This window comes from Sminthopsis crassicaudata, chromosome 5 (assembly GCF_048593235.1).
Source record: "Sminthopsis crassicaudata isolate SCR6 chromosome 5, ASM4859323v1, whole genome shotgun sequence".
NCBI lineage: Eukaryota > Metazoa > Chordata > Mammalia > Dasyuromorphia > Dasyuridae > Sminthopsis > Sminthopsis crassicaudata.
This window is the reverse complement of record NC_133621.1, coordinates 39,093,034-39,113,890: the sequence shown is the minus strand read 5'-3', so window position 1 is coordinate 39,113,890 and position 20,857 is coordinate 39,093,034. Positions and strand designations below refer to the sequence as shown.

Here is a 20,857-nt window from a genome sequence, read left to right as displayed (position 1 = left end):
AGTTTGGTGCATACACTTTGGGGAATCGCATGGAATCCGTAGAGCCAGACTGTGAAAAGCATTGCGCGTCAAGCAGAGGAGTCTGCATTTGGGACTTGGGAGCCATGGATTATTGTTGTATGTTCCTGCTGGTTGACTTCTAGACCATGGATAAGGAGAATTAAAGTACAGGCTTGGGAGAGGAATAGGATGAGAAGTGGGTGGGCAGGGTTTCCAGACCTTGCATTTTCTTCTTAACCAAAGGGCCTTTGTTAATAAAAAAAAGCCTGGTCTATTCTTCTTCACCTGAATAGAAGGTTCCTCATTTCCATGAGAACAAGCCACGCCTATTATCCCGGATGATGGAGAGAACACAGGGCCACCCATTAAGAGACCTAGTTAGCTCCTTACCACGTGACCTTGGACCACACACATCACCCTTTTGGGAAATTATTTCCTCACTCTTTCTTGACTTTATGGACCATAGATTTATTTCCTTCCCTGCCTGAACCAGACATCCTTTCTCTTTTTCCTTCTCTCTTGAGAAAGTCACTTCAACTTACAGAACCTCAACTTTCTCATCTGTAAAATGGGGGACTTGGAGGAGATGGCCTCCTAGATCCCTTATGGCCCCATTAACCTCAAACGAGGTCATTCCTTCCCAGGGAAGACGCAAGATCCTTTGTGTCATCATGAATTCTCCTCCTCCCTCCCTAGAACTTGCGTCATGGTGATAATATCTAAATCAATCACCTCCTTTTCCCAGGAGCTTTGGCTGGAGCTACCATGGGCCATGGCTATCAATCACTATGAAAGCACCCGCTAAGTTAAAGCAAACAATGGCTCTCTGTGATCCTGTTGCACTCTTGTGGACGGCCTTGCCCTCCCCTGGCCGGTCTCTTCAGAAAGTCTCAAGCCCCCGAGAAGCACTGGATGGCCCGGCCGACCAAGGCAGGGAGCCAGCTCTCTCTCCTCAAGGAAACTTGCAGGCCTGGGGAGCGGCTCTTAACGTGGGTCTAGCCCTCACTCTGCCCCGCCCCTGGGGGCATTGCCACACAAGCTCAGTTCTCAAGTCCCCTCCGGGTTTGCCAAAGAAAACACAGGAAAGCAAACATCTCTGCGGACTGCTCCACTCCCCCCCCCCCCAAACTGGGCCTCGAGCTGAAATCCTGGGGATGCCCACAAGCTCAGGGGTGGCTCTGGCTAGAAAGAGGCGGGCAAGGCTGCTGGGGGTCGGATTTTAGAGATGAGAAACGGTCAGAGAAGCATCCTCTCCTGTGCCCTGGTCCTCAGCAATGGAGTGGAAGCAGATGGGAGTGGGGGTGGGGCGGGGCCCTGGTTCTAGTTCTTCCTCTGCTGCTTGCCCGCTCTCTCGTTTGGGCTGGTTCCTTTCCCTCCCCAGACTTGCCTTTCCTTCTGTGGAAAATCGGGGGGGGGGGAGAAGGGGGGAGATTTAACCTTTTTTGAATCAGGGATTCCTTTGGCAGTCTGATGAGGCCCCAGATTCCATCTCAGAAAGAGGTTTTCAAATGTATAAAATAAAATACAGCAGATTATAAAAGAAATCTCCCTCCCTGTCTCCCTCTCCCTCTCCCTATTTGTCAGTCTGTTGTCTTCTCTCTTTTTCTCTCTCTCTCTGTCTCTTCCTCTCCCTCCTTTCTTTCCTTCCCCCTCTCTGCCTCCTTTTCTCCTCTTTCCCTTCCTCCCCTTCCTATTTCCCCCTCCACCCCTCTCTCTCCCTCTTTCTTCCCCCTCTCTCCTCCCTCTCTCCTTCCCTTTCCCTCTCTTTCCCTCCCTCCCTCCCCCTTTCTTTCTTCCCCCTCTATCTCTCTTTCCTCTCTTCCTCTTCCTCTTTCACATATACATATGTATAAACATATATACATACTATATTATATATAATTGTCAGATATAATTATGAAAGTTTTATGTGCGTATGTATGTGTACACACACACACACACACACACACACACACACACACGAGGGACAGCAGTGGCCACTAGATTTGGAATCAGAAAGACTCATTTTCATGAGTCCAGTTCCAGCCTCGAACACTTACTAACTTGTGTTAGTCATTTAACCCTATTTGCTTAAGTTTTTCATCTGTTTAAAAGAAAATTGAGCTGGAGAAGGAAATGACAAACCATGCTATACCTTTGTCAACAAAACCCCAAATGGGTTTACGAAGAACACACACATCTGAAATGACTGAACAATTATATTCATGTATATATATATATATATATATATATATATATATATATATATATATATATATATATATATATATATATATATATACATATATATATATATACTTATATGCATGTATTTTTATTTACATATACAAATATATGTAGATAATAAATACAGACTAGTTTTAAAAAAATCAAATTCATGGATCCCAGTCAAGAACCTCTGGATTAGATTATTTCTGAGGCCTGCTCTAGATCTAGGGAAGCAGAGGGGTACAGTGTAAAGGCTTTATAGTCACAAATCCTGGGTTTGATTCCTGGCTTTGCCACTTCTTACCTAGATGATTTTTGGACAAGCCACTTAATCTCTCTGGACTCCTCTCCTGTCCACATGACTCTGCACACATGTACACTAGCTCTGAATCACTGATTATATGAGCACTGAATGTTCGGCTATCCTAAAAATCCAAGGGTTGAGAGTGAAGTCCACGAAGTAGCTTGGGAAATGCAGGGAGAGGGTATGGTAGCCAGCTCCTTACGCATAAAGAAATATTTGTGGATGGAAATCTGTATCTGGTTTTCACAGCTAATATTTCTATCACAATAGTTTTTCTTTCTGGGCATTAAATGTGCCTTATTTACCATTTTATCTCTCCCCAGAGCGTAGCCCACATGCAACTAAGATGAATAAGAAATTCAGATTTATCCAGTGCTTTATGGCTTACTATACTTTGTAGAGATTATCTGATTGACTGCTCCCAATCACACTGTGAGGTAGGTAGCAGAGTATAATTATTTCCGCTTTGTAGGTAAGAAAACTGAGACCAGGTAACACACTAAATTCAGTTGCTAAATTGCAAAGTTGAGACTCTAATCCAGGTCTGAAGCCTCCAAATCCAGCTTTCTTTCCAGTAGACACGATCTGGAAGCACTGAATTAGTTTATTGAATGGATAATAATAATAACTAGTATTTATTTAGCACTTTAAGGTTTGTAAAGCTATTGACATGTTATCTCTTAACATCCTCTCATAATATCCTCACAACAACAATTATCATCTCCATTTTACAGAACAGGAAACTGAGGCTTCTAAGTGTCTGAGAGAAGATTTGAACTCGTCATCTTAACTCCAAATCCCATACTTGATCCACTGTATCACATAGCTTTCATGAATGAAAGTTTCTGAAGCTACCGCTGTCTTCCCTTTCTCAATAAAAATAATTCCAGGAATGGAAGCTGCTTGATGTCTCAGCTTCCAGACTAGGAGTGATAGAGAAAATGTCATTAGAAAAGGGCAGATATAGTTGTCTTAGGATGTCTAAGGCAATGGGAAGGTGTGTCCTTTGAGAAGAATCACAGAGACCCTAAAGAGAATGAAACAATGGGTTGGGGAGGGTGGAGACAACAACTAGGAAGGCACTTTGCACAGGTGTGACTTTGAGCAAGTCATTTAACCTAAGTGGACATCAATTTCCTCATCCATAAAATGAGGGGTGGACTATATGAACTTTGAAGTCTCTTCCAGTTGTAGCTGTCAGCCCTATTAAACTTTCTCTACCTAGGCAGATTAACACCTATTTTGTCCAGGATCATCCAGCCAGAATTTGTCAGAGGCAGAACTTGAACTCAGATTTTTCTGACTGAGAATAGCTCTCTCTATCCACTGCCTTCTTAGTAGGTGCAAATCATCCTGGTCACTCCTTTACTTTTCCTTCTTTCTCCTCCCCCCTCCAACTTCCATACTCTTCTTTCCTGTTCTTTCCATGCTCTTCTGTCTTTCTCCTTTCTCCCCAGATCCCAGCCATTGGACTTGGGAATGGATGTGGGGAGAATGGAAAAACCATCCTGTTTTGTTCTGTTCTCTGTTCTTTTTATTTTCTCAATTATGAGTGCATCCCAAAGCAGGAGTGTGTGTGTGGGGGGAGTCAGGACTACCAGCAAGGCACTGCCACTCACCTTGGCATAGAGCAAGGCCCCCGTTTCTGCTCGGTTCTTCTCTATGTCTTTCTCCCAGTGAATTCTGATGGTCTCCAGGATGTCATCTAAGCCAGTACCAATAGGAGCATCCATTCCTTCCAGTTCTGACCCGGCCAGCTGTTTGTACAGCACCTTCACATCCTAAAAGCAACATTCACTTTAGAGATGCTCTTCAGTTGAGGCACATCCCACCGGTGGAAACCAGTCCTGAATCAGTGGATTTCTTTTCTTTTCCTGACCTAACTGTAAGACTCTCAACAAAACACACAAAAAAATAGTTGATTTCCAGCTTTGAGAAGGATTCCAAGACATCGGCAGCCTGGGCCAAAGGGGTCCATGACTCCAAAAAGGTTAAGGACTCTTGCTTTGGACCTACCACTCAATCAAGCAGCAAACATTTATTAATTGTCTATCATGTGCCAGGCACTCAGTCAGACATTCATCTTTCGGGATAGTTTTGAATCCAATGCAGTTTTATCCAGGAAAATGGATTTGAAGCCACTTTCAGATTAGGCAGTTATTTCTCTGAGGTATACAGGGGGTAATTTATCTATCAGAGGCTAGGCAGTGCAGTAACACTAGAACTCTATCTAGAATCAGGAAAACCTGAATTCAAATTCCTCTTGATGTACTTATTAGTTGCAATACCATAGGCAGATCAATTTACCCCTGCCTCAGTTTCCCCTTCTTTAAAGTGATTAGATTATCTCACTCAAAGCACCTACTTCCAACACATACTAGTTGTATGACTCTGGGCAAGTCGCTTAACCTCTGCCTGCCTTAATTTCTGCATCTCTAAAATGGGAATTATAGTAGAACCTACCTCCCAGGTAGTTAGAATGAGATGAGGATACAATGAGATAATATTTACAATATATTATATATGCTATTATTGTTCCTATTATTCACCTCCAGCTGACTAGCTCCACATGTAATTACTGGTCAGACACAGCCCAAGCTCAGACCTACCTCTTCATGGTTCCTTGACATAAAAGCCAGTTCTTCTTTCATGCTTTCAATCTGGCTCTCTAGATCCATTTTAGTCAAATTAGCATCATCAATCACTTTGTACAGGGAGTTAATTTCATCTTCAGCTGCTTTTCGAAAGGGCTGCTCATTTTCATATCTGCAGACAAAGAAATAATCATCACAGCTGGGTAACTAACCCAAGGGGAAGAAAAAACATATTATAAGTGATACCATCGCACTAATTACATGACAGATGAGAGCCAAAAGAGAGGCGTCCCCAGCAGTGTGCCTTTCTAGAACAGGGAGAGTCATCAGCGCTGTCATCACACCTTGATTTGTTAAAATTCCAGTTGTGACAGTTGAGGTCTCATTAGCTACCTAGGCAGGGCAGTTTCTACCTGGAATTTAAAGTTTGATTACTGGATTATGAAGGAAGGCGCAGGGTTAGTCAAGAGAACTGCTTTTAAGCCATTGCATCAGATCAGATTCTTTGGGTAAGTCACTTAATCTCGGTGAGCCTCAGTTTCCTTATCTGTAAAAAGAGGGATTTAGACTAGATGATCTCTAAGGTTGTTTCCGGTTTTCGATCTATGAGCCTATGATGCTTGGGACACTCGTCCTATACTTCTTGGAGGGCTCACTCTGTGGGTTGCTGTTGTCCCTTAAGGTCTGGAGTCTCCTCATCATTGCCTCTTCATGTAATCTTGACACTCAGGCCAACTTCTTGGTCCTTGGTTTCTCCTGCCTGTACATGGGGGATGACCCCTACTTCTCATATCAGATGACCCAATGTTCCTTTGACAAACTCTTTTTGTTTCGTAAACATTTACTTTTTTGTTTCTAGAAATAGTCTCAGAAGAATATTCACCAGAAGGGTGAAAAGGAAAGGAGAGAAAAGGAAAAGATAAAAAAAGGAAAGAAAAGGAAAAAGGAAAGGAAATGAAAAAAGAAAAAAGGAAGGGAAAGGAAAAAGGCAGGGAAAGAGAAAGAGAAAGCACAGGACTTCTATGGTGTCCTGCATCTTTGGGATTGGGTCCTAGGAATCCAGGCTGAGAGAATCTCTCCCATGTCCATGGAAGTCTCCTGCCCATTGGGCCCTGTAAGATCATGGTAGGAGATGCTGTGATTCTTAGGGTATTTAGAATATCACTCATCTCTGTGGATGTTCCTGTAAGCTCAGTCCTAGACACTCTTTTTCCTCTGCCCACTCTAATTCTAGGAGCCTATGACTGCCCCTCTCTCCCCAGTCCCATTCCAAGCTGATTTCTCTAACCCTCATGGAGATCCCTTTCTCTGGATTCTTACAATATTTATACTTCCATAACAATTGTTTCTTGTATGTTAGTCCTCTAAACTAGTTTACAAACGATCTGATGGCAGGGGATCGTATATACCTTGGTGGATCATTGGTCCATCGGACTATAGTTATAGGAACTCATCCCAAAAGACCCATTTTAAAGATGGAAAAGAAAGTGAGTTATAGAGAAATAACTTCTGTCAACACAGGTGAGTCTCAACCAAATGCCTGGAATTAGAAGCCGACTCCAAATTCTCTTCCCTGGCTCGCACGCCCTTCTCAGTCTGACATTATACGGAATCGTCTCCATTCTCGAACCCCGCAAATTGTAACCCTGTCATACAATATTATAAAATCATAGACCTAAAGCAGGTGGGGTGTTCGGAGACCATCTAATCCCACCCTCTCGTTTTATAGATGAGGAAATTGCAACTCAGAAAATATCACACATATACATACAAACATGTGAATACACAATGCATACAACAAAGTCTCACAGGCATGTGAACAGGCAAGCATCCTGCGTGTTTACATGCACATGTATGCACACATGCAAAATACATGCATTGGTATATGTGTGCTTTGCTATGTATATTATATACAGTACAACACACATGCATATACACACACACATGCACAGAGAATTGCAAAGGCCCTCAGAGGCCATCTACTGCGTATTTGCTCAAGGCCACAAAGATCACCAATCATTTGTTAAAGTTCCCAACGCCCCCACTCTTGGAGACTTTCTGTATTTAACAGCTGATTAGTCCCTAGTGGAGCAGTTCAGTTACCAGTGCCCACAGTCTCTTATCTACACTCACACAATTATTGGCTATAGCTACAGATTCTTTCTATCTCCCATCCTCTTTAACTGATAAGCCTCTTAGGGACAAAGGAAAAGGAAGTAGGTTGCTACTTTTCCTGGTCTGAATGACTGCATGCTATGTAGGCTGGAGATCAGATTTTTGTTCAGTTATGGATCGGCTCGTGTGTTCCCTGAACTCTCTTATAACCGTGAGATTCTGTGGTTAAAGACCGTGTCTAAGCTAAGTAAGAGCTGAAAGAGAGCCTAGAATTCCTCTTCTAGTCTGCCGTTGTTTAGTCATTTCAATTGTATCTGATTCTTTGGGACTCTATTTGGGATTTTCTTGGCAAAGATTCTGAAATGATTTGCCATTTCCTTTCCAGCTCATTTTACAGATGAGGAAACTGAGGCAAACAATGTTAAGTGACCTGCTTAGGGTCACCCAGCTAGTAAGTATCTGAGGCTAGTTTTGAACTCTTAAAGATGAGTCCTCCTGATGCTAAGCCCAGCACTCTATCCAGCCATATATAACCGCCCATCTTCTTGTCTAGCCCCCTCATTTCCTGCCTTCCCAGTCTTTCTATACCTTATACTCTCTTATTGTGTACTGTGATCCAGTGACAATGGCCGTCCTTCTCTTCTTTACATCTCCCTCCATGTCCCAACTCCAGGCATTTTCCCTGGCTGTCTCCCACTCCTGGAGTTCTTTCTCCTCATTTCCACGTTCTAGCTTCCCCAGCCTTTTTCCTCCTTCAAATCTCAGTTCACATCTCACTTTCACAGTAAGCTTTCCCATCACTTCTTTAATTTTAGCCCCTTTTCTCTGGATCATCTGCCTTCAGGTTATCAGTCTCTATCTTGTCAGTACGTAGTTGTTTGTATGTTGCCTCTCCCTATTAGACTGTAAACTCCTTGAGACAGGTGCTGTCTTTTATATATATACATATATGTGTGTATATATATATATATACACACACACACACATATATATGTGTATATATATATATATATATATATATATATATATATAATTTTATTTTTTCCAAATCTAGGCAAAAATAGTTTCACCTTTGCAAAACCTTGTGTTCCGAATTTTTCTCCTTTCTTCCCTCCTTCCCTTTCCCCAAGACAGTAAGCAATTATATATATATATATACAGAGAGAGAGAGAGAGAGAGAGAGAGAGAGAGAGAGAGAGAGAGAGAGAGAGAGAGAGAGAGAGAAATGTTTAACTGTCTTTTGCCTTTTTTTTTGCATCTCCAGTACTTAGTTCAGAGCCTGACATTTTGTAGGCCCTTGATAAATGTTTATTGCCTGGCTGACTGTGGCCCAGAGAGAGGTGGAAGCAGCCCTGTCAGGATTCTATAACTCTCCACGGAGCTGCAAGCACCCCATGGCACTCTGTTCAAGAAATAAGTGATGAGGAAAATCAAAGATGTGGATTTGAGGACAGAGTCATGCGGATGATGGTGGCAAAAATCCCTAGGAGACGGTTACCTCTCTTTAAAATCTTCGGCACAAGCCTGAGTATTCTCAGTCTGCAGCATGAGCCGAGCATTGTCCAAGACGGCGTCGCCCACCTGGAACAAAGACACGTATCAGATGGAGTCCACAATATGCAACTTCTCACATTTGTTGTGTTGTCGTGGAACCTTCTCCCAGACTCAGTGGGCAAATACTGGATGCTACATCCTTAAGACCTGTTATCTTTAGTGGATCACTGAAGATTAAAATGCATAGAAAAAGGGTTAAGCAAATATTGTAATTGCAGAAATATTATGGATTACAGATTTAATGCTGGAAAGGACCTTTGTCTGACTCTTCATGTTACAGATTAGGAAAGTTTAAGTGCCTTGCCCTCAGTCTCCCAGGTACGAAGTGGCAGTCAGGACACCTCAAAGGTCGCAGGTAGGCCCTCAATAGAGCAGAGGCTGGTTGGGGATGCCGTAGGAGAATTCTTGGCCAGGTATGGGTTTAATGAAAAAGTCTTTGAGATCTCTTCTAAGTCTCTGATTCCATGAATAGAATTATTCATTTAATAGAATAGAGATGAAATGTCTAGAACCCGATTCAAAGTCCGATAAATCTGCCCCGGAGAAGCGTGAGGGACTTTCGCCTCATTTTAGCCTGACAGTCCTTTCCCAGAGTGGTTTGTCTGGCGTAAGGCCCTGCAGAGATCTCTGTGAACAGAAGGCAGGAGGAAAGCACATGTGGGGAAACTCAATAATGAGCAGCCCAGATCTGGGCCTGGCTCCATTCCATCTCCCCACGACATAAACTCCTATTCATCTCCCTCCTCCTCCACGAAGCAGCATTTCATATTTTTAGCAGTCCTTTTCCAGACATGCTCAACATGCTTTTCAGGCATTTACTCATCCTTTCTCACAATGTCCCTGACATCTATCATTTCCATTTCACAAATGGCAACGCTGAGTCAATGAGAAGCTGAACAGGACTAGTGATTCTTAAAAAAGTCCACACGCCGTATAACTAGGCGTCCAGGATGGCTGAATGAAGTCCTGCTTGGGTCAGGTTGGGAGAGGGGCTGGGTATCATGGGACGTTAGGATCTTGGAGCATTAAAGACTTTTACCTAACCTTCCCATTTTACAGAGAGGGATACTGAGGTCAACTCCATGTCCCTTCTCATCCTTTGACCACTGATACAACAGACCGGGGTTGTCAGGAACGGAACACAGACCCCGAATTCTTGCTTGCTTTCTTCCAAGAACTGACATCCTGTGAACCGGCTGGGTCAGGCTCATCCCTCCCCAGTTATGGCTGCTGGAGGCTTGAGATGACTCGTTTTTCACCTTTGGGTTAGGACAAGGAAGCTATTCTTCCCGGAGAATTAATCCCTGCCTACGGAGAGCCGAGGAAGCCAAGCTAAATGTACCTCCAGGGAGGCTCGGGCCCACTGGGGTTTGCTCAGGTTCCAGGCTTTATTAGTTTGCTTGTATATAGTACAACTGGGGATAGATGGGAGCTCGACGCGGAAGCTAATTATAGGCTCCCACTTGCCAAAAGTGTGGTTTGCTGGCACGCGTTTCTCCCCCTTCTTCACTAAACAAGCAGCTTAAAAATAAACCAGCACTGTGGGTATCATTCATCTTTCCAATCCTTTCATTGTTCGCTGAGGAAAAAGCTTGTTTTGTGCCCTCCCAGCTATTCCAGTCCTGTGGGGAATGGATCGACTCAGAGCTTCTCAGGGTCATAGCCTGAAAGGACCTCAGAGGTAGTGCACGAGAGAGGATGGATAACGCTGGATCTGGAGGCACGAAGACCTGAGTTCAAATCTTACCTTATTAACTATATAATCTTAGTGAGGACTAAAACTCTTTCACCCTGTCACCTCATCTGTAAAATGAGGTTAATTCTAGCTCTTCCTTCAGTGTTAGAGTAAGGGTCAAAACATAAAATGATTTACAAGTCATAAAGTGCAATACAAGCATCCTTATAACACACACACACACACACACACACACACACACACATATATATACATGGACTTGGGTTACAGAATGGGTCAGAAACAATAAATTAACCAGTTTGATTTGTTTATTTCTTTTTGTTACAAGGGAGAATTCTTTGAGAGGAGATAATGAGAAAGGATGTAAATAAATATCAATGAAATATTTTTTTAAAGAAATAATAATAGCAAACATTTATGAAGTACTATGTTCCAGGTACTGTGCTAAGTGCTTTACAATTATTATCTCATTTGAGCCTCACAGCAACCCTCTGAGGTATTATTATCCCTATTTTTCAAATGAGGCAAACAGCAGTTAAGGGGTTTGCCCAAATGTTTGAAAGGGCATTTGAACTCAGGTTTTCTTGATTCTAGTAAGAATCAATGATTTTTTAAAAAGATGAGAGAAAAGAATAAAGGAGCAAAATCACTAGAAAGGAAGAAAATAATTAGGTAGGTTTAAAAAAGAGTAAGAATGAGAATCAAATATTCTTGAAAAACAGGGGTCAGAACCTTTCTGTCAAAACTTCCCTATTCTTTCCCTATCTTTTTCCCATCAGTCTCTGCAAAGATCCTTAGACTTTCATGAACTTCAGGAGGGTTATTGCTTTTTTATTACTTCTAAGACTCCCTTTTAGATTATTCCATTTTGTCTTATTTCTAGCTATAAAAAAAAAAAGAAGAGAAAAAAGCTCAGGTGGGAGAGCTGCATGTTATAATGTATTCCATGTCTCATGCTCCCTTAGATGCTGAATTCTATACTCCTTAGGGACCCTTAACATCAGGTCTGAGGCAGCCTAGACCTGGCTCTGAGCCACACTTATTATTCACTTACAATGTTGACTCAAGATTTTTATACTCAACTATAGACTCATAGATTTAGAGTTAAAAGCAACTTTTAGATGCCATTGAGTCCAAGCTTGATTGATGTGGAAATAGGTAAAGAGAAGCTAATTGACTGCTTCTGCTCATAGAGTTGGCAATTTTCTGAGGCTGACTTTGAACACAGGTCTATCAGACAACAAGTCTCTCCACTCCACCATGCTGTGATCAAATGAAGATGACATCAAAACAAAAGTCACCTCTTTTGGGGCCTTCAGAACTGAACCTGGTCCTCCATCTCCACTTGTCTGCTAGCCACTGCTCAATTTTTTTTAAGGCAACTCAAACAATAAGCCCCCAACCAGATTCTTTCCCTCTAAATTGGATCCTCTTCCTGACATCTTTCTACGGTTTACTGTCCTTCCAAATCACCTGAAACACATCCTTGTCTCTTTCCTTTCCCACCTAATCAGGTACCACGTCTTGTCTTGTCAATTCACCCTTCATGATATCTCCTATCATTCTCTTTGTCTAGCTGTCCCTACCTAACACACAGTAGGTACTTATAAAGCATTCATATGTCAAATTTGGGGCAACATGCTGATGCAAGGGCTAGAATACTAGGCCAGAAGTCAGGAAGATTGATCTTTCTGAGTCAAGTCTGGCCTCAGACACTTATTAGTTGTATGACTGGGCAAGTCACTTCACCCTGCTTGTCTCAGTTTCCTCATCTATAAAAAATGAGCTGGAGAGGGAAATGACAAACCACTCCAGTACCTTTGCCATGAAAATCCCAAATTGGATCTTGAAGAGTTCAGATAACCACTGAAAAAAGTGAATAACAACAAAAACAACTTATGTCAGACTAGATAATGAAGAGATTGGGAGTGCTTAGACATCTTCCTCCTCAGTGTTGATATAACTACTAATCCTATCATATTCATAAAGAAAACATCCTGGAGAGATGATGTCTTAGGGAAGCAAGCCCTTTATAAATAAGCCAAAGTTGGCCGCAAGAGATAATTTCATTAAGGCCCTAAAGCTAAATTTGGTCCAGATCTGGGAAATAAAACTAGACATTAATATAATTTCAACCGCTTGTAATTCATTTCTCAGCAGCTGGGGAAGAATTGTAAAAGTTTAAGAAACATGGCCAATTCCAGGGGCACAAGAGACCTCTGCCATTTATCTCTAATTTAATGAAGAATGTCCTATTGCCTGAGGCACAGAGAAGTGGGTTTAAACCTAAAGGTTCTGGATACCGACTCCAATGCTTGATTCACACCTCCATGTTACAATAAATATAGAGAATTTGGATTAAAAAAAAAGGCCTTTCAGAATAATATCATTCATGATCAGATAGGTATGGTTAATGGCGCTCTGCCAGATGTGATTTGAACTGTTTGGACACACATATGTATATATGTTGTATTTAATTTATACTTTGCCATATTTAACATGTATTGGTCAACCTGCCATCTGGGGAGGGAGGATGGGGGGAAGGAGGGGAAAAATGGAACAAAAAATGTTGTTCCATTGTCAGTGCTGTAAAATAACCCATGCATATATCTGGTAAATAAGAAGCTATAATAAAAAAAAAATGCTATATTTAAAAAAAAAAAAAGATGTGATTTGCAGGGTCTTGGTCTTATCCCCAGATATCTCCCCCTTGCCTTGGAACTTGACCAACCAAATAAAGGCATTGAATCGTACTTAAAATAGCCACTGTGGGTCATTAACAAGTATTATTTGGACTTTACAATCATTCTTAGCTGGATCGGGAGGAATGAGATCCTTTTTGGCGTGGGGATGGAGTAGAGAGACAGAGTATCTACTGGTTTTTTCCCCCCAGTCAGGAATCCAAAGCAAATTCTGTACATCATTGACTGCAAAGATTGATTTCATTTCATATTCTATTTCATAAAGCAATCTGACTGCCCTGGCTCATTTTCTCCAGGATCTGCTCCCCCACCTTGGCTTTTTTCTTCACCCCAGTTCCGGATCCTTTTAATTCTGAGCCGTTCCCAGGCCCGCGGTCCAGAAGGCCCTGACTAGCAAGGAAAATTTCACCGGTGGGGAGGCTGATCCAGGCCTCCCTGAAGATAGCCAGCTGAACCGGGGGAGGAGCAGCTGTGGACAGCCACCGAGAGCCGGGGCCGCAGGAGGCCCTGGTCCCCTTTGGGAGAGGATGCTAGGGAGGATGAATAGGGTTGAACAAACAGATAGGGAAGAGAACACTTGAAATTGAAATCAGGATTTGGGCTTAAATTCTAGCTCTCTTCTGTGTCTTTGGGAAAATCCCATCACATCTTGATTTCCATTTCCTCACTTGTAATTTTAGGGATGGGGACATGGGCCAGACTAGACCATCTCTAAGTCCCCCTTCTTCCCTTTCATGATAGGTTGTGTTTTGTCTGATTGGGGAGCCATGAAATGGCTAGTAAACCTTCTTTTAGGCTAAAATAAGTGAAGCCCGCCACCTAGTGTTCCACTTTGAAAAATCATTCTTGCCTACCATCAGGAGAGAGAAATCTCCATGAATGGGGATTTTGTGCCATTTAAAGCTGGAGAAGTTCTAAGCCTCTTTTTCCTGATAAGAAAACTTAGACACAGAAGTTAAAGGGCTTACTGGAGATCTCAAGGGTATAAAGTAGGAGAAACAGGATTTGAATCCAGATCTCTGATGAAAAAAACTACAGCCCCTGCCTTATTTCACAGAATCTGAGTTCAAATATTGACCTTGCTAGTCATTCCCAGTACTCACTGGACATTGAGAGAAGGGATCATGCGCTTTAGTGGCAAACGTGCTGAATTTGAAATCCCAAGACCAGACTTCAGATCCCGGCTCTGCTATTGATTATTTGTGTGACCTTGAAAGTAAATTATTTCCTTTCTGGGTCTTAGCTCTTCATAAAATAAAGCAGTCAGACTAGATGATCTCTGAGGTCTTTTTAGCTCTCTAATTCCATAAAACCCATCTCCGTGGGTATCTCTACATAGACAAACCATATTTCATCAGGGTATGTACCCAGAAAAAGTTTTTTAAGGTGATTTATTGAATAATCAATCATAAAAGACATTATTTTTATTCATCAAACTAGAAGAATTAAATTAAAAAATTGAATTAAAATTAATTACTGGATTTTACTTTAAAATATAAACTTCTAAAACAAACGAGACACAAAATACCAAATTTTTTTAGATCTTTGGCTGTTCCTGGACTTGTGCAGTATACCCTGTGGCCATGACTATAATATACTTTTTATCATTCTGGGCAGGCAGCACATTAATAAAAAACATCTTCTGTGATCTCCAGTGGCTCATTTGGAAAAAAATTGAATAAAGCAGAGAAAGAATAGATGGAATCATCATGTCGTAAGTTTTAAGGATCCAATTTCACCACAAGACAAGTAACATCTCTCAAAGAGTAACTATTTGTCATCAAAAGCATAATTCTGTATTATGGAATATTATTGTTCTCTAAGAAATGACCAGCAGGATGATTTCAGGAAGGCCTGAAGAGACTTACAGGAACTGATGCTGAATGAAATGAGCAGGACCAGGAGATCCTTGTACACAGCAACAATACTATATGATGATCGATTCTGATGTCTGTGGCCTTCTTCAACAATGAGATGAACCAAATCAGTTCCAATAGAGCAGTAATGAACTGAGCCAGCTACACCCAGCCAAAGAACTCTGGGAGATGACTATGAACCATTACATAGAATTTCCAATCCCTCTAATTTTGTCCGCCTGCATTTTTCATTTCCTTCACAGGCTAATTGTACACTATTTTAAAGTCCGATTCTTTTTGTACAGCAAAACAAGTGTTTGGACATGTATACGTATATTGTATTTAATGTATACTTTAACATATTTAACACGTATTGGTCAACCTGCCATCTGGGGGAGGGGGTGGGAGGAAGGAGGGGAAAAACTGGAACAAAAGGTTTTGCAATTGTCGATGCTGGAAAATTACCCATGCATATATCTGGTAAATAAAAAGCTATAATAAAAAAAGCATAATTCTGGAATTTATCACTGAAAATACTGGCTTGGCAACTATGGGTTCTGAGGCAACCCAATGGAATGGTTGGTATGTGCTCTAATGTGACTGATTTTCCAATACAATGCCACAGACTGAGTGGGCAAAAGGAGGAAGTAGGAACTGGCATCCAGCGGGGGAGGATGTGACAGCACATCTGATGCTTTCTCACTCACCACAAAAGCTACTCCCTCTTTTTTGCCTTTCTCCTTTTATATGGTTCGGTGACATCTTGGGTTTGTCAGAAGCTGCTGAGATAACCACACTCATTTGTTTATTTCCTCTGAGTCTGACCTCAAAGAATTCATGAATATAAGCTTTTTTCCCCTTTTAATTCAGGGGATTTAATTCAGGGAATGCTTTTAATTCAGCATTCTACTTTTTGAGGGAGTAGCTGTTCCTTGGAGGAAGCACAAGCTCCTGGGCAATCCTGCTTTGGGTAGGAGGCTGCTGACCACCTTGGCCTTCTAAAGCAGTCAGCTTCAGGGCAAGGTCTCATTACGACTCACAGAGGGGAAGGAAATACAAAACCCAGAGTCATTCTTATAGGTTGGAGGTAAATGGGAGGAAACTTCATTCGTTACAAATTCCCTCTCTTTCCCTTTTAGCTCCTTCTTCTTCCAACCTTCCCTGTTTCTGTCTCCTAGTCCCAGTCTACCAGATTTGTAACCTGTAAGTAACTGCCTTTGTATTTACATTCTTTATGTTTATTCTGTAAAAGCTTACATATTTGTTGTCTCTCCTATTAAAATGTAGGTTCCTCAAATGTTGAGGATTGTCTCTTTACATTTGTATCTCCCACTCCTCTCAAGCTGTCTAGCACATTAGAGATGTCTGCCATCATTATTAACCATCATTATCAATTATTAATTAGTTGTCATTAATTAATCATTATATTAATAGCTACCACTTAAATAGTACTTTGGGATTTTCCAATTGCATTATCTCATTCATAATTGCTTGCTGGTTGATTGAATGAGTGATTGCTATATAAAATGTGAGTTACTATTTTTTAGTGCATAGTTCTGCTATAATCTGCCCTGGTTTCAGATACTATGTTCAGTTCTGGATTTAAGGAAGATATTGAGTTGCCAGAGATGATTTAGTCCAATTGCCTCATTTTCTAGATGAAGAGATTGAGAACCAGGATAGGGAAGACACCAGATTTCTCCTCAGTCAAATGAGCTAGGCTAGATACTCACTGAACAACTGTTAGAAGGGAGCTCAGAGGCCTTCGAATCCAGCTTCTGTCTGCCCAAGAATTCCTTCCCCCTGACAAGTGTTTATTTAACCTACATTTGATGACTTTTGGTCTAGGGGAAAGCATCTACTTCTCCTTCACTGATTACACTCAAGCCTTTATGTGGATCATAACAAAAGTGGCAAGTCCTCAAAGAACTCATCTTACTTGTCTCCTGAGAAACCTGTATGTGGGTCAAGAAACAACAGAGAATCAAACACGATTGGTTTAAGATTGGGAGAGACAGCGACAAGGCTGTTCATTGTCATATCAACAATGTCAAATACGCAAGTGGCAGATAGTAAAGAAGTATCAAGAAGTTTTGTGATGAAGATGAAAGAGAATACAAAAGCTGGATTGAAGCTTAACATGGAAAAAAGCTAAGATGGTGGCAAATGGTCCCATCCCTTCCAGGCAAACAGGAAGAGAAAATGGAAGCAGTGTCCGATTTTATATTCTTGGATTCAAAGATCCCTGCAGATGGAGCTGTGAAATTAAAAGATAGCTGGTCCTCAGAAGGAAAGCTATGGAAAGTCTAGAGACATAATCTTGTTGACAAAGATCTTCATAGTCAAAACTGTGGTTTTCCCAGGAACAACATATAACTGTGAGAGTTGGACTATAAGGGAAACTGAGCACCACAGAATTGATGCTTTTGAATTGTGATGGAGAAGACTTTTGAGAGTCCCTTGGATAGTGAGAAGATCAAGTCAGTCAATAAAAGAAATTAATTCAGAAAGCCAAATACTGAAGCTGAAGTTTAAATATTTTGGACAGAGAAGATGGGATTCATTGGAAAAGGCCCTGATGTCGGGAAAAATTGAAGACAAAAGGAAAAAAAGGGATAGCAGAGGATGAGATGGATGATAGTACCATGGAAATAATGAACATGAGTTTGGATAGACTTGGAAAGATAATGGAGCATAGAAAGGCCCAACATGTCTATGGGAGTATGGAGAATCAGACCCAAATGAGCAATTAAACCACAAAATTATGGGCAAGTCCCTCATGCTACCTCTTTTTTAAGTCTCTATCTTATTCTAAAGATCTATTATTCTGTAATAGTTAAAATTTTGTAAGCATTTGAATATTTATAAAACATTTAACAAAGAGTATGTTATTTCATTCAATTTTCAATTGCCTTGTGAGGCAGATGTTTTTAATCTCCATTTTACAAATAAAGAAATGGAGAAATTAAATAATCTGCCCAGTTAATAAGTGACAAAGCAAGCTCCAAACTTGGGTCTTCCTGACTCCAGCTATTCTTTATCCACCATATCACTAAGCTACTCCCAATGTAACAAGGCAGCCATCTTCATGGTACTTGAACTGATTTTTCCAAAATCAAAACAAAAACAAAAACAAACAATAAAAAAAAACAAAAACAAAAACCAAAAAACAAAAAGGGAGAATGTAATGTTCTGGTTGGTTTTCTGGAGATCTCTGGATCAGCTGTTGTTTCAGCAGAGTAATCACCACGAGAATAGCCAGAGATCAAGTCCAAAAATCTTTATTGTCTTCTTCACAGTTTTGTCTCCTTGCCTGGGCCCAGGCTAGCTTTCTGGAGGTCCTCCAGAATGTGCCTTGGTTTCTGTGGGGGAGGCAGGAGGACCACTACAACAGTCTCAGTCTTGAAGTCTCCCTGAGTTCGGGAGCTTGTGCTCCAGCCTCCATTCTTCTGTCTTCCCCGAGTCTGTTCAATCCACCACGGTGGTGGGAGATGGAATGAATGTCTGTGGCTGTTTGTCCCAGCTTATATACTCTATTATAATTACATCATCATGTGTGTGAATGTTGTGGAACTATATTAAGTACTAAGTGCATGTACTGAACTAGAGAACTATTAATCACCATGCTAAACCAGATAACCATTGTCTTGTCAATACCTCTGAGTTAACACCTTGTTGTAAGAATCCTTGCCTAAGTATATTTCTTCGGAGTTCTGGCCCATTACAGGAGACTATTTGCATTAAGCAGAAAAGAGAGGGTGCCAGAAAATGGGTCAATGAGATTTGGAGACATGAAAGTAGGAATTAAAGGTGAGAAAATGGGTCCATTTTGTGTGAAATTTTTGTAGGGCAGATGTCATTTATTTTGGAAACTTGATCATCTTCCCTTAGTTGCCTTCCAAAAAGCACAGAATCTGTATTTCAAATTGAAGGATATTAGCTTTTCCCTGACAAGAGACCCTTCTGGTAAAATGCCAGAGATTTGGAGCTGGGTGATCTACAGAAAATTTACTAGGTATTAGGCAAGCCCTCAATGGTACCTTCTTTTTGTTTCCACTTTTATTTGCTAATGTCATATTTATTGATACATGTCATATTCTAGAATATGTCATATCTAATGTCATATTCTAGTGTCCTATTTCCTTGGATGCCATAAGCTTTTGTTTCTTTGAGAACATCTAAAAGATATCTTTTGAGCAACTTCCTTTTCTGATTTAGAAACAATTTGTTCCTTTCCAGTAAGTATTATCTCAGTAGGGCAAGGAGAATTCATGTATGATGATAAAGCCTAATAAGTACGCTGTTGCATTTTGGGAGTCCTATTACTCTGGAGGTGCTCAATGACAAGAGAATCCACATGCATACTCTCTGCATTATTAAGCGCATGCAGCAAATACTCAGCATCCTTTTTGGGTCAAGGACCATGTGTCCAATCCCAATGGTCAAGGACCATGTGTCCAATCCAAATGATCAAGGACCATGTGTCCAATCCCAATGCTTAATCGAAGCATCCCTGCCAATCCACCATTTTGTGCACAGAGGGGAACACAATGTTTCTTCAATGTGACATCTTTCAAATACTTGGTAGCTTTTCAGATGTGCATGTCCTTGGGAGCTTGGGCTGTTTCATGGGTGTTCTTAAAGGAGCCCCAGAGATTTGGACTTCTTGACTCCTGTGACTTTGTGGGGCTCTCTGGATCAATAGAATACCTCACCATTTAAAATGATTGCCTAAGATAGCTCAAGGGAAGAGCAGTGGCGGACCTTTTCTTCCTTCTTCCTCTTCTTTTTCCTTTTTAAGAGAGATACAAAGCTGTTCCCCTCCCTGAGAGCTGATCTGATGGGAACTTTGAGTCTTTGGTTTATCGCCATTGAAGGAGATGGACTTAGGGCTGAGAGCTTAGGGTCTGCTTCTGTATCTGACTTTTACCCCAAATTAGCACAACCAGCCACTAACATGGCTTTTTGACTGTGTTGATTTAAATAAATGATGGTAAGTTTGGGGGTAAATAGAAACTGTTTTAGACACTGAGCAAAATAGAAGTGACAATATCCCTCTTTATCTCATAGTGCTATTGGGAGAGAAAGGCTTTGTAAACTGTTAAACATTACATAAATGAAAATTATTATTATCATCATTATAATAAACGTCTGCATGTGGACCAAGCTCGAGTCCTGGTATTAAGAGCGAGGGAGCAGCTGTGGCATCCCTGCCCTTCCCCGCTCCACGTTACCGACCCCAGCATGATCTTTGGCTCATTTAGTAGTTGGGATAGAGGAAGCAAAGCCGATGGTAGAACATCAGAGATGGGGAACCGATGGGCAGAGCCAAGGAAAATTCTCAAAAACAGTTACTGGTGCAAGGTTCTTGTGAGAGCAGCTGCAGAACAGATAAAAGACTTCTAAGTTTGCTTAGGAGACCTCTCACTCCCCAAGATTTACTAGTCTATCCAAAATGATAGAAGAGACCGCTGGTCTCTTCATTTAATAAATGACCTAGAAAGATGAATCCACTTGGCCAAGACCATACATCTCACTATATATACTTGTGGGAATTTATATTTTCAAGTTCTAAAAATATACCAACTACAATACATACCTCTTAAGTCAAGTCACCTAGAATCCTGAAGGATTTTCATTTGCCAGAGGTCCCCAGAGAATCCTAAAATTCTCAGTCCTCTATATTTACTCAGCAACTAGATAGTGCAGTGGTTAGATGTCTGGGCCTGAAGTCGGAAGTCTCATTTCCAGAGTTCAACTCCAGCTTCAGATACTTCCTAGCTATGTGACCCTGTAACAAGTCAGTTCACACTATTTGCCTCAGTTTC

The 20,857-nt window shown here is 41.2% G+C and overlaps 1 protein-coding gene across 1 annotated transcript in view; it reads right to left on the bottom strand.

The window, feature by feature from the left end:
* BFSP2 (beaded filament structural protein 2) overlaps positions 1 to 20,857 on the bottom strand; it is a 49,346-nt gene that overhangs the window by 12,192 nt on the left and 16,297 nt on the right. Inside the window, exons 2-4 of the mRNA XM_074271206.1 lie at positions 8,720 to 8,802; positions 5,122 to 5,278; positions 4,132 to 4,293 (exon numbers count right to left, since the gene is read on the bottom strand). Of these exons, the coding sequence (XP_074127307.1) occupies positions 4,132 to 4,293; positions 5,122 to 5,278; positions 8,720 to 8,802 (402 nt within the window). The remainder of the gene's footprint in view (positions 1 to 4,131; positions 4,294 to 5,121; positions 5,279 to 8,719; positions 8,803 to 20,857) is intronic.